The sequence below is a fragment of the Terrapene carolina genome, unplaced genomic scaffold (assembly GCF_002925995.2).
Source record: "Terrapene carolina triunguis isolate 2854851 unplaced genomic scaffold, T_m_triunguis-2.0 Scaffold631, whole genome shotgun sequence".
Taxonomy (NCBI): Eukaryota; Metazoa; Chordata; order Testudines; family Emydidae; genus Terrapene; species Terrapene triunguis.
In genome coordinates, this window is record NW_020664982.1 from 55,518 (window position 1) to 70,225 (window position 14,708).

The 14,708-nt window shown below is 51.1% G+C and overlaps 1 protein-coding gene across 1 annotated transcript; it reads right to left on the minus strand.

Annotated features, from left to right (window-relative positions):
- Positions 1-4,300: 4,300 nt before the first annotated feature.
- Positions 4,301-7,979, minus strand: LOC112114831 (mast cell protease 1A-like). The gene is made up of 5 exons (XM_024211724.1): positions 7,955-7,979; positions 6,137-6,272; positions 5,361-5,496; positions 4,789-5,061; positions 4,301-4,444 (listed from the first exon to the last, which is right to left on the minus strand). The coding sequence occupies exons 1-5, from the start codon at positions 7,977-7,979 to the stop codon at positions 4,301-4,303; spliced, it is 714 nt and encodes a 237-aa protein (XP_024067492.1).
- Positions 7,980-14,708: the final 6,729 nt, after the last annotated feature.

A 14,708-nucleotide genomic window follows, 5' to 3' on the forward strand; every position in this document is an offset into this window, starting at 1 on the left:
GGCACAATTCAATAAGGGCAAATGCAAATCTCTGTATTTAGGAAGGAACAATCAGTTGCACACATGCAAAATGGGATATGACTGCCTGGGAAGGAGTACTGCAGAAAAGTATCTGGGGGTCATAGTGGACCACAAACTAAATATGAGCCAACAATGGAATCCTGTTGCAAAACAAGCAAACATCATTCTGGGATGTATTAGCAAGAGTGTTGTAAACAAGACATAAGAAGTAATGCTTCCGCTCTACTCAGCACTGATTAGGCCTCAACTGGAATGCTGTGTCCAGTTGAGGGCACCGCACTTCAGGAAAGATGTGGAGAAATTGTAGAAATTCCAGAGGAGAGCAACAAAAATGATTACAGGACTAGAAAACATCATCTATGAGGAAAGATTGAAAAAAATGGGTTTGTTTAGTCTGGAGAAGAGAGGGGACATGATAACAGTCTTCAAATACCTAAACGACTGCTATGAATAGGAGGGTGATAAATTGTTCTCCTTAATCACTGAGGACAGGACAGTAAGTAATTGGCTTAAATTGCAGCAAAGAAGATTTAGGCTGGACATTAGGAAAAAAAATTCCTGACTTTCAGGGTGGTTAAGCACTGGAATAAATTGCCCAGGGAGGTTGTGGAATCTCCATCATTGGAGTTTATTAAGAGCAGGTTAGACAAACTCATGGCAGATCAATCACCAACGCTGATCGCCTCCTTCCCACCTCCTCTCCCTGCCCTGCCGCGCGTCCTGTTGCATTTCTCTCACTGCTTTGTAGCCAGCAATGAATAAAAATAAAGTTACAAAAAAAGTGATTCTGGGAATGAGGGATCAACCCGAGCTGTGAAATCCAGAGCAGCTGCTGCATCTGCCAGAGCTGAGGAGGGAATTAGCCGCTACGGGGGAAGGCTGGGCTTGTGGTTAATGCAGGAGGCTGGGACCTAGGACAGATCACATGGATTTTTTCCTACACATTATAGACAGGTGCTCAAGTAGCCAGGCATCCTCCTCTTAAGTGTTATGTGCTAGTCTATAGCTAACACCACTTATACCCTCTCTTGTGCTTTACCTGGTAGCACATTGCTCCATAAGCATCCAGCATCATTTTCTTCTGAGTTATTAGTGACTTGGCAACAGGTTGTGCCATTTTTGACTCTGAGTGCACGTCCCGCCCCTTTTGTTGACTTGACCCTTCCTGACTAGGTGGTAATCATGGATTTTAATCATCCATTCAGGAGAATCATCCCACCAGCTTCCAGTCATACCGACTAGAGCAAAATAATGCTCCTAGAGGAGCAGTTCCAATTCCTCATGTTTGTTCCCCAGACTCCTCGTTCTGGTGAGAGGCAAGTCCAGAATTTCTTCTCTTCACATCTTTTGGTTTCTTGATTAATTTTTTTCTCGGTTTTGTGCTGAGAGCCCATGTCTTCCCCCTTTTTACCCTCCCCTTTAGTTATTAGTTTAACCCCCTGCTCACTCCTCTAGCCAGCCTGTCCCCATGGAGATTGGTCCCCCTTCTCCTGAGGTGAAGGCCATCCAAACTCTACAGCCTCTTTTCCTCATAGAAGGTGGAATGATGTTCCACACACATCCCACCCTCCATGCCACTAATGTCGAGATTAATCAGACCCCAACTCAGCCTGCGTCTTAGGCTAATCCAGACCAGCTTTTTCACTCTCCTCTCCTCAGTCCTCCTCTTCTGTAAGGGCAGGTCAGGCATTAGCATGTGATGGGGGAGCCAGGAGCTCTGACGCCATCCTAGGTTACAGGGAAAGAGCAATTCGGGGGTCTGATCTGCCCAAGAGCATCGGCGTGTCTCTAGGGGCCTGTGCAAACTATGGTCGAGGTCCAGCGCTGGGTAAACAAATGGAGTTACGGCCATTGACAGCAACTGGGGGTCTGGCCCCATTGACCCCATGGAGCTACGGCCATTCACAGAAGCTGGGGATCTGGTCCAATGCCCAAATCAGGGCAGGGAGGGTGTCATAACTATAAAGGGAAGGGTAACAGCTCTCCTGTGTACAGTACTATAAAATCCCTCCTGGCCAGAGACTCCAAAATCCTTTTACCTGTAAAGGGTTAAGAAGCTCGGGTAACCTGGCTGACACCTGAGCCAAAGGACCAATAAGGGGACAAGATACTTTCAAATCTTGGGGGGGGGGAAGGCTTTTGTTTGTGCTCTTTGTTTAAGGGGTTGTTCGCTCTTGGGACTGAGTGGGACCAGACATCAATCCAGGTTCTCCCCATCTTTCTAAACAAGTCTCTCATATTTCAAACTTGTAAGTAAAAAGCCAGGCAAGGCATCTTAGTTTTACTTTGTTTTCTCAACTTGTAAATGTACCTTTTACTAGAGTGTTTATCTTTGTTTGCTATACTTTGAACCTGGGCTAGAGGGGGGTTCTCTGAGCTCTTTAAGTTTGATTACCCTGTAAAGTTATTTTCCATACTGATTTTACAGAGATGATTTTTACCTTTTTCTTTAATTAAAAGCCTTCTTTTTAAGAACCTGATTGATTTTTCCTTATTTTTAGATCCAAGGAAGTTGGATCTGTATTCACCAGGAGTTGGTGAAAGGAAGGAGGGGGGAAGGGTCAATTTCTCCTTGTTTTAAGGTCCAAGGGGGTTTGGATCTGTATTCACCAGGGAATTGGTGAAAGGTTTCTCAAAGCTTCCCAGGGAAGGGACTGGTGGCAGCGGACCAGAGCTAAGCTGGTAGTTAAGCTTAGAAGTCCTCATGCAGGCCCCCACACTTGTACCCTAAAGTTCAAAGTGGGGATACAGCCTTGACAGAGGGGCTCAAAGTCCCAGGGATGGGGGGAGCTGGGCACAGACCCCTGTCTGGATCTAGCTGGGGAGAGATTACTGGAGTGCAGGGGAGCTGAGCGCCAGGGTCTGGGAGGACAATGGGGAGTGAAGCAGCTCAGGGGAACTGCACCAGGGGCTGGTGGAGACACCAGCTGGGACCCTAAAGCCACTGGGCAAGTGTTTTGTGCTGCAGCCAGCACTGCCTGGAGGGGAAAGGCCCTTTATGCCATTTCCCACCCTCCACCCCCAGCCAGCCAGTCTCCAGCCCTGGGGCGGGATTGGAGTCGGCAACGTGCACAGAGGTATATACATTTTTGCAGATCAGAAGTTGAATCTGAGATCTCAGCCTGAGAGCCCGAGGCTGACCTGTCCCCTCCATATGACGCTAATGCTCCTGAGCAGACCAGACCCCTTGGCTCTGCTCTCCCAGCCTCTCGTACTAACTGCTCCTTCCCTGTAACCTACGACGGCGCCAGAGCTCCCGGCTCCCCCATCACCTGCTAACCCCGACGTGCCCTGACAGAAGAGGAAAATGATCCTGGATGCTTATGGAACAATGTGCTACCAGATAAAGCTCAAGGGAGGGTATTAATTGATGTCTGCTATAGACCATCACATCACACTTGGGAAGAGGATGCCTGGCTCCTTGCGCACCTACTATAATGTGTAGGAAATAATTCCTATGATCTGTCCTAGGTGCCAGCCCACTGAATTGACTACAAGCCCAGCCTTCCCTTGTAGGGGTCAATTCCCTCCTGGCCCTGGCGGGTGCAGCAGCTGCTCTGGATTTCACAGCCCAGGTTGCTCACTCATTCCCAGAATCACTTTTTTTGTAACTTCATTTTTATTCATTGCTGGCTACAAAGCAGGGAGCGAAATGCAGCAGGCCGTGTGGAAGGTCGGGGAGAGGAGGTGGGAAGGAGGCGATCAGCATTGGGGACTGATCTGCAATCAGTTCAGCGTGGCCTTTGCTGAGCTCCCTTCCTGCTGGCTTTGTCGGCGCTGGGAACAGGTGTGTTTGGAACAGGATGTGGCCACCCCGGTAACTAACCCATGGAAAAGGCCCAGTGAGGTCAGGGCAGGCTGCAGTTTTAACAGGAGATAGCAGGTCAGGTAACAGAGGGGATCTCCCATAAATGGTCACTCAACCAGCTGACTTGGGGGAGAGCTACAAACTGCTGGTCTGCCCCAGGGTTTGGCTCGTGTCTGTTACCCCGGGGGAAATAAACCAGCTGTTTCCCTAGCAAAGAGACAGCCTAAGGGTCTGGGTTGGGATTGCCAAGGGAGCCGATGGGAGTTTGCCTTGAACCTGGCTCCTAACTCCCCTGGGCTCACTACCTTGATGATCATGGGCTGGGCACTACCTGAGCAAAGCAATGGCTGGGTGTGGGGCTAACCCGGGGAAAGGGGGCTCTGCCCCTCTGCAAAGCAGGCCCTACATCTAGGCATGAACAAAAGACAGAAGCGACGCAGCTCCGGCCCCTGTAGCAATTCCTGACATGGTTCAGGGCTGCAGCCTCCTCATCGTTGCCCGTATCCAGGGGATGAAGGTGGAGACTCTTCTGTACACCCCGGGAGGGGTGGGTGGCCGCCAGGAGATGATGCCCTGGGCTGTTTTCCCACACATCAGGGAGCCCCCAGAATCACCCTGTGAAACAAAACAAGCCACAGATGGAGAAAGGCTCAGTGAGTCATTCCTGCTGATGCACAGCTCAGTGACAGCTCCCGGTCCAGCTGGATTCAGTGTCACCCCTCAATCTCCACCTGGTCTCTGCTTGGCTCCCAGCTGGTCTCAGCCCCCAGTCCCCACCCCTAGAGCTGGTCTATGCCTTCCCCTGGGAGAAGAACAGCTATTTTTCTCATTCATTTGTACAGCACCTAGTGCAGTGGGGCCTGATTCCAGATCGCTGCTCGTGGGCCCGACTGCAACACCAACAGCCTCATTAATAATAACGATTTATCAAGGATGCTTGAAGCCAGGAGCAGATTCACCTCCCAAGAGTGTTTTCCCTTCTTTGGATCCCCCCCACACATCATGCTGGAGGCGTTATAGTAACGATATGGCCCGTTAGGATTCCTCGGACGTGCAGCATCCGGCATCACCACCACGTCCACCTCCTGGAGCGTGGCCGGGTTCGAGTCGCTCTCTGTGCTAGTGCTGCCCCAGCCAGTGATGCTGCACATGGTCCCTGGCTTTACTTTTTTGCTGGTGCGGGGCAGAGCGATGGTATCCACCCATCTGTTCAGCTTCGTCCTTTTCGCCAGCTGAGACACAAGAACGATCAAGATCAATGTGAGGGTCACTCTCAAGGACACAGAGAGACACCCCAATCCCCAGAAACACGCAAACCCATGACTGCGACGTCACTGGGGGTAGGGGGATAGGATGGGGGTGGTACCTGCAGCAGCATGAGGTCAAGGGGACAGGGAGATATGATGAGGTCTGCCAGCTGAGACACAAGAAAGATGAAGATCAAAGTGAGGGTCACACCCAAGGATGCAGAGACACCCAAAAGCATGACTGTGAGGTCACTGGGGATGGGGTGATGGGATGGGGGCGATACCTGCAGCAGCATGATGTCATTGTTTGTTGTCTCTTTGTTGTACTGCGGGTGGGGGATCCGGTGGCACATGGAGATTTTCTGTTGCCTCTGTTCCCGTTCTCTAATGTTATGGGCTCCCAGCATGACAGAGATCTCGCTGTAAAAGCCAAGAGCAATACATGGGGCGTTAGGGGCAGGAGCGTATGTGAGGAGGGGGAGGGGCACATGTGGGTCTGACTCATGAACAGTGATTTGGGGAGGACAGGGCTCTTTGGGGCCGGGAAATAGCACAGGGGACTTTTCCCCTCTAGGAGGCCCTGGCTGCAGCACACAGACCCTGCCCAGTGGCATTGGGGTCCCAGCCTATGTCTCTACCAGCCCCTTGTGTTGTTCCTCTGAGCTCCTTCATGTCCTGCAGTCCCCCTGCCCCCTGGGTCTCAGCTCCCCCCCCCCCCCCCCCCCCCCCCCCCCCCACCCGCCCCCGCCCGCTCCCCCCCCCCCACCGCCCTGCAGAGCTGTCCTGGGGCTGTGACTCTCTCCTTGCCCCGATCAGGTTAATGGGCCAGAACCCAGCTGGTGTCAATGGCTGTAGCTCAATTGATTTACCCAGCATTGGATCTGGACCATAGTTTGCAGAGGCCCCTACAGACACGCCGACACCCCCTGAGTTCTGCTCTCTCAGCCTGTCACACTAACTGCTCCTTCCCTGCAACCTACGATGGCGCCAGAGCTACCATCTCGCCCATCACCTGCTAGTGCCTGACCTGCCCTGACATCCCCAGCACAGAGGCTCTTACTGTCCATTGCAGTGAGCACCCGTCAGCACAAAGTTCTCCACCACCAGGAACCTTCCATAGATATAGGTTTTCCCTCTGCATTGTATATCCAGATAGGCCATGTAGGGTCTGGAGTGGGGCTGGGATGTGCTGGCTGCTTCCAGGAGCGGTGCAAGGCCAGGGCAGACAGGTAGCCAGTCTTAGCCCTGCTGCGCTGCCAGACTTTTAGCAGGCTTAAATCTCCTAGTTTGGCTTCAGTCAGCTCTGGAAGATAGAGCCTGATTCTGGGAGACTCCCAGTGTAACCGGGAGGGTTGGAACCCTAGGCCAGCATCACCCCAGATGAGGCCAGACAGGCCCTGGAAGGTCATTGACAAGTCTTTGTGGATGCTTCTCCTTCTCCATCAGCCCACAGTGACCAGCCAGGGCTCCTCCAAGACTGACTTACCAAACGTTTGGTCCAATGGAAAATTGTGTTTGCTTACTAAAGACATTTTTTCTCAGAAAGCCTCATCTCGAACCTGTCGAACCTGAATTACTGCTGTGAAACTGATTCTTTCTCTCTAGTTTTGGGTGATTTTTAGATGAAAATTTTGAGGTTTTGGTCACTGTAAAAGAAACACTTTTGGATTTTTTCCCATGGGAAAATAAAAAGAATTTAGTGATCAACTCCAAAGAAGTCTCCACGAGGATGGGGGTGTGTGATGGGTTTGGTCACAGAGACCCCCTTGGAACTGCCACCTGATGTGCTGAGACTAACTCTGAGCCCGTTTTCCCTGGCAGCTTGGGACTTCAGTACCCTGTCTCATTGAGCCAGCCTGCTGCAAACACAGATGCAGGTCTGAACAACGTCCCCCAAAAACTGCAGACTAACTGAAAATGGCTTAGAAAGTGTTCCTGTCTCTAGCACCCAGACACTCAGTTCCCAATGGGATCCAAACCCCAAATAAATCCGTTGCACTCTGTATAAAGTTCATACAGGGTAAACTCATAAATTGTCCTGCCCTCTATAACACTGATAGAGAGCTATGCACAGCTATTTGCTCCCCCAGGAATTACTTACTTGCTCTGGGTTAATTAATAAGCAAAAAGTGATTTTAGTAAATATAAAAAGTAGGATTTAAGTGGTTCCAAGTAATAACAAAACCACGCAAGTCTAAGCCTAATACAGTAGGAAACGAAATGAGGTAAATCTCATCTTCAGAGATGTTCCAATAAGCTTCTTTCACAGATTAGACTCCTTCCTAGTCTGGGCCCAATCCTTTCCCCTGGTATAGTCCTTGTTCCAGCTCAGGTGGTACTAGGGGATTTCTCATGACTGCAGCCCCCTTAGTTCTCTTCCACCCCCTTATATATCTTTTGCACAAGGCGGGAATCCGTTGTCCCTCTCTGGGTTCCGACCCATCCTTCTAAATGGAAAAGCACCAGATTAAAGATGGATTCCAGTTGAGGTGACATGATCACATGTCACTATAAGACTTCATTACCCACTTGCCAGCACACACGTATACAGGAAGACTTACAAGTAAACAGAGCCATTTACAACCAATTGTGCTGGTTAATGGGAGCCATCAAGATTTCAAGCCACCATTAATGGCGCACATTTTGCATAATTATAACAGGACCTCAGAGTTACATTTCATATTTCTAGTTTCAGATACAAAAGCGGTACATTTATACAAATAGGATGACCACACTCAGTAGAGTATAAGCTTTGTAATTATACCTTACAAGAGACCTTTTGCATGAAGCATATTCCAGTTACATTATATTCACACTTATTAGCATATTTCCATAAAATCATATAGAGTGCAACGTCACACGCTCCTCCCAAACTTACTGCCAGAGGCTTGGACACTGTCCATGGCGGAGGCAGTATACCTAAAATTCCCCTTTGAGCTCCCCTCTGGGGCAGACACTCCTGTGTCCCCCCAAAAGGAAGGAGACTCTGATCCAGCTGTGGGCTCACAGCTACCAGGTATGACAGACCCTTCACTGGCCAGCAAAATCCCCACCCCACCCCCACTTTCACTCATGTTGGGCTTGCTTCCAGCTAGAGAGTCCTTGGGGTCTGTTCCCACTGCAGTGGTCACCAGGACCCCAAATTCCAGCTCCAGGATACATGTCTCTGTGTACTTCTTCCACTCCATTACAGCCAGTTCATGCTTCTCTGCACCTAGATACCCAGATCCATTGATTTCAAGGCCAGAAGGGACCTTCAAACCAGGACCTTTGTGACCTTCAAACCTGACCCTCTGGACAACCCAGAGCCAGAACCCACCCAGCGACTCTTGCCTCCAATGCGGCTCCAGGTCAGTTGTTCCCCTGGCTCCATGTTCAACGTTTGCACATCAGTCCCAGCCGGACCTTTCCTAACTTCAGCTCCCGGCCATCAGGTCTTGCCCTGCCTTGTCCAGCGAGGTTGAACAGCCCCTGTTATCTGACAATGCCTTGCCATAGAGGTTGCTACAGACGGGGGCCGAGTCCCCTCTTCGCCTCCTATACCCACAGAAGATCACTATTCTTGGAGTTCTCCTTGACGGGCAGGGTGTCCAGATCTTGGCTCATTCTGGTCACTCTGCAATTTGCCAACATCCTGTGTGAGACGAAGACACCAGAGATGGATACAGTCTCCAGTCATGGTCCCACCTAGTCTTTATCCAGAATTGAGACCCCCCCCCCACACTAGATGTCCCCTGGTTTATACATCAAGGACAGTGTCTGCTCAGCTCCAGCATTGCTCTGAGAGCTTATGTTTCCACCATGCTCCATTTCAGAGTCCCTGCTCTCCAGGACACAGCTGCAGTCCTGCCGGCGTGAGCGACACCCCTTGTCCCTTGATGTCTGACCTTTCATTTGGCTGGATTCACACTTAGGTCTAATTGAGCCCAACTCACCAGGTGACCCAGGTAGCTCTGTAGTTTGGAGACCTCCTCCACCCCACCAATCTTTGTGTTCTCTGTAGATTTTACCAGCAACAATTTTACATGAACTTCCAGATCATTGATACTGATACTGAATGACCTCAGGCCCAGAACAGATCTTTTCAGGGTCCGCCAGAAACACCCCAGTGGATGCTGATTCCCCTCTGAGGATTGCACTTTGAGGAGGATCAGTTAGCCCATTTTGGAGCCATGTTGAGTGTTTAGAGAACTAATTTCTCAATTCAAATGCCATGAGGACTCCACGTATATATCACATCAGTAACCTTCATGAACCAGACTTTGAACGTTGCTCAGAAATGACAGAGTGGTTATTGAACATGATCTGTTCTCCATGAACTCACGTTGACTGGTATTAACTCTGTTTCCATCCTCTAGTATCTGCCTGTTGCTAGATCCAATCTCAGCCATTCCATTATTTGTCTCTGGATCCCCCCTCTTAAAACTGGCACATCTGATGAATTGGGGGGAGGGATCTGTCCATCCAGATATGACTAGATCTATGTGTCACCATGTAGAAACATTCCAGAACTGCTCTATATCCATTCGAGATCCATACAGGTGCATGAATACACAACTATCCTCATTTAAATTCATGCTAGATTCATTTAAATCAATTCTGTTCCATTCTAGATCTATCCACACCCACATAGCCACTTCTATACTCCTTCTAGATTGACACACACCCCTGTACACCCATTCGAGAGCCATCTCGATCCCCATATATTCATTTTAAACCCATCACCCCACCCTACCAGTGCTGGACCCACCCACTGTCTGGACCCTGCTGGTAGCTATAGTAGGGGTCACCAACCTGACTCAGGGCCAGCAGGAGGGTTGGCTGGGTGCATCGATGTCTGGTCCATGGGGAGGTGGGATGTAGGAATGGCTGGACCCATGATGCTCCTGACTCTGTGTGTGTGAATCCCCATAGGGGGATGGCACCTCCCCGATAGGCCAGGGACCCTATGGATAGGGGATGGGGATGAGCCCCTTTGGGGGTGGATAAACTCAGTGTGGGCAGCAGGAGCAGGGGAGGCAATCTGACAATCTGTTTGGGGGGGTCAGAGATGATTTGATGTTACATACACAATGTCTGGGGTGGGACACTGGTATCAGGGTGATCAGAGCCACCCGCCTCTATCTCACACACAGGGGGACAGGGGTGTGTTTTCTGACCCAGCACAGATACCAATCAGTGTTACCCACAGCCCACATAAACAGGAGAGCTGGGGAAGGGCAGAACTTGGTGCTTGGAACAGTGACAGCAGCACAGAGATGCCCTAGAGGGGAAACACCCCAGATCCTATTTTGCACCCCCTGAACCAGCCTGCCATGGGACTGGATCAGAGATGCCCCCCCTACAGGGGAAAGGCCCCATATCCATTCCCACCACCCTGATCCAGCCTGTGCCCCGTCCCGAGGCTGGTATCAGTCTCACCAATGCTGCATAGAGAGGCAAAATGAACCTGGTTCCTAACTCCACTAGGCTCCCTGCCATGATTCTCATGGATTGGGCACTGCCTGTGTGGAGTGTTGGCTGGGGGGACGCAGCCTGGGGAATGCAGCCCCTCTGCAAAGCAGGTCCTACAGCTAGGCCTTTCCAAAGGACAGAAGCGGCTCAGCTCCAGCCCTTGCAGCTGATTCATTGTCTGCTCTATCCAGGGGATGAAGGTGGAGACTCTTGTGTGCACCACTGGGGGGGGGTCCCATCCTTTGATCCCCATAGACGATGCCCTGTGCTCTTCCCTGGCACACCAGGGAGCCCCCAGAGTCATCCTGTGAAATAAAACAAGAGACGGTTAATGAACAGGTCTCAGCAGCACCCCCGCAAGTGCAGCCATTCCCAGCATCACACCTTCCTGTTCCTGGCAGACACCTGGTCTCTGCCTGCCCTGGAAGAAGACCAGCTATTTCCCATACTTTTGTACAGCACTGAGCACAGCAGGGCCTGTCCTCTGATCTTCTCTCTGAGGCCCGACTGCAACATCGATAGACTCATAAATAACAACAGTTTGTCAAAGGAGCTTGAGGGCTAGAGGAGATGTACTTTGAAAGAACTTTTGCCCTTTTCTGAGTCTCCCACACACATCATCGTGTTTATACATCCAAGGACGGTATCTGCCTGTTTAGCTCCACTATAGCACTGAAATCTCTTGTTTGGATGGGTTCCACCATGCTCCCTTTCAGAGCCCCTGCTCTCCAGGACACAGCTCCTGTCCTGCCAGTATGAACAACATCCCTTGTCCCACAATGTTTGACCTTGCATTTGGCTGGATTCACGTGCAGGTCTAATTGAGCCCAACTCACCAGGTGACCTAGGGAAATTAGTATTTTGGAAACATCCCCCCCCCCACCTATCCTTGTGTTCTTTGCAGATTTTACGAGCAACAATTTTACCTGAATTTCCAGATCACTGATACAGATACTGAATAACCTCAGGCCCAGAACAGAGCTTTTCAGGGTCCATCAGAACAATTCCGGTGGATGCTGGGTGCCCATTAAGGGCCACATTTTGAGGAGCATCACTTAGCCCATTTTGGAGCCATATTGAATTTTCAAAGAGCTAATTTCTCATTTCAAATGTCATGAGGTACTTGAGCAAAATCCCTATGGGAATCCACCATATATCACTTTATCACAGTCTCCTTAATGAACCAGACTTTGAACGTTGCTCAGAAATGAAAGAGTGGTTTTTCAACATGGTCTGTTTTCCATGAACCCATGTTGACTGGTATTAACGTTGTTTCCATCTTTTAGTACAGTCTTCTTCACTGCAAGGCCCGTGAGCCAGTGGCAGTTCACATAGACCCAAAGTGCAGCTCCCTGTTGATCGCGATCTCTGGCAACTTCCGGCAGTGTAGTGGGGCTGCTGCTAAGGCAGGCTCTGTGCCTGCCCCCGGCCCCACGCTGCTCTCGGAAGTGGACAGCATGCCTCTGCACCCGCAGCTCACATTGGCTGGGAATGGGGAACTGTGGCCAATTGGAGTTGTGGGATTGGTGTCTGCAGAGAGGAGCAGCGTGCAGAGTCACATGTCTCCCCAGGGGCCGCAGGGGCATGTTGGCCCCTTCCGGGAGCAGCAAGGGGCCGGGGCTGCCTGAAGTAAGTGCTGTCCCCTGTATCTCCTCCTGGAGCCAGCACTCCCATACCCCCTCCTGTACCAAAAGCCCCTGCTCCCACCCTGAGCCCGCACCCCATACCATCCAGGGAAGGATAGGAGAGAGGTCCTGGAGGCCAAATTTAGACTGTTATTTTAAAAGATTGAAGTGCAGGACCTCCGTGGTATCATTCTCCAAGATGCTGCCAGTTCCACACGCAGGGCCAGTTAGACAGGCAGAACTGCAGAGTCTTAATTCATAGATGAGACAATGGTGTAGGGAGGAGGGGTTTAGATTTATTAGGAACTGGGGAAACTTTTGGGAAAGGGGGAGCCTATACAGGAAGGATGGGCTCCACCTAAACCAAACTGGAACCAGATTGCTGGCAGTTAACATTAAAAAGGTGATAGAACAGTTTTTAAACTAAGGGTATGTCTACACTACGAGGGTAATTCGATTTTACTTAAATCGAATATGTGGAATCGATATTGCAAAGTCGAACGTGTGTGTCCACACTAAGGACACACTAAGGACAGTAATTCGACTTTGTGAGTCCACACTAACGGGGCGAGCGTCGATATTGGAAGCGGTGCACTGTGGGCAGCTATCCCACAGTTCCCGCAGTCCCCGCTGCCCATCGGAATTCTGGGTCGAGCCGCCAATGCCTTCTGGGTAAAAAAAATTTGTCGTCATCCGTCCGTCACTAACGCCCTCCCTCCCTCCATGAAAGCGCCGGCGGGAAATCAGTTCGCGCACTTTTCTGGTCAGTGACAGCGCGGACGCCACAGCACTGCGATCATGGATCACGCTGCGACCATCGCTGCACTTGTGGCCGTTCTCAACACCTCGCAGCTTATCATACACCTTTCCCTGAGGCAGATGCAGAGAAATCGGGCGAGGAGGCTACGGCACCGCCGTGAGAGCCTGAAGTCGGAGAGTGGCACAGAGCTGTCAGAAACCACGAGCCCCAGCGCCCAGGACATCACGGTGGCAATGGGGCATGTGGATTTTGTTGAACGGCGATTCTGGGCCCGGGAAACAAGCACGGACTGGTGGGACCGCATAGTGCTTCAGGTCTGGGATGAATCCCAGTGGCTGCGAAACTTACGCATGCGGAAGGGGACTTTCCTCGAACTTTGTGAGTTGCTGTCCCCTGCCCTGAAGCGCAAGGACACCCGCATGCGAGCAGCCCTGACTGTCCAGAAGCGAGTGGCCATAGCCCTCTGGAAGCTTGCAACGCCGGACAGCTACCGGTCAGTCGCGAACCACTTTGGCGTGGGCAAATCTACCGTGGGGGTTGTTGTCATGCAAGTAGCCAAGGCAATCGTCAAGGTACTGCTCCCAAAGGTAGTGACCCTGGGAAACGCGCAGGTCATCATAGATGGCTTTGCCGCGATGGGATTCCCAAACTGCGGTGGGGCTATAGATGGGACTCACATCCCTATCCTGGGACCGGACCACCAGGCCAGCCAGTACATCAATAGAAAGGGCTACTTTTCAATGGTGCTGCAAGCACTGGTGGACCATCGGGGACGGTTTACAAACATCTACGTCGGATGGCCGGGCAAGGTTCATGACGCTCGCGTGTTCAGGAACTCTGGTCTGTTTAGACGGCTGCAGGAAGGTATTTACTTCCCAGACCACAAAATAACTCTTGGGGATGTGGAGATGCCTACAGTCATCCTCGGGGACCCAGCCTACCCGCTAATGCCCTGGCTCATGAAGCCCTATACTGGCGCCCTGGACACAGAAAAAGAACTGTTCAACTACCGTCTGAGCAAGTGCAGAATGGTGGTGGAGTGTGCTTTTGGCCGTCTCAAAGGGAGATGGAGAAGCTTACTCACTCGCTGTGATCTCAGTGAAACCAATATCCCCATCGTTATTGCAGCTTGCTGTGTGCTCCACAATCTGTGTGAGAGCAAGGGGGAGACCTTTATGGCGGGGTGGGAGCTAGAGGCAAATAGCCTGGCTGCTGATTACGTCCAGCCAGACAGCCGGGCCATTAGAAGATCCCAGCGGGACGCCCTGTGCATCCGGGAGGCTTTGAAAGCTAGGTTCCTGAGTGAGCAGGGCAACCAGTGACTTTTCAGTTTGTGGACAGAAAAGCTGAACCTGCCCCCGTTTCTTTACCCAGTCCATTTTGACTATCCTCTCCAGTTACATACAACCTTCACCCCCTTCCCCTTCCCAAAAAATAAAATCATTTCGATTTTTTAATGAACACCGTTGTCTGTATTGCTGTTTTCGCGGGAATATTTTAAACCGGGGACGCAGACTGTGGCGGGGGGCGGGTTTAGTGTTCTGATGCAAATGATACTTCTAAACTCCCGGAATGACAGGCTCCGCACTGGTGGACTGGTTATTTCAATGGAGCCTGCCAGCACTCCTGGGGGGGACTGTGTGTATGTGTCGGCTATGTGACTTTCTGGCAGGGGGGGTAGGGTTACAGATCCCCTGCTGCGTGGATCTGTGAGCCAGGATAAGGACCGCTGCATAAGATCTGTAACTGCCCTCCCCCGCCACAAAGTCAGAGAGCAACCCCCCCCCCCCAAA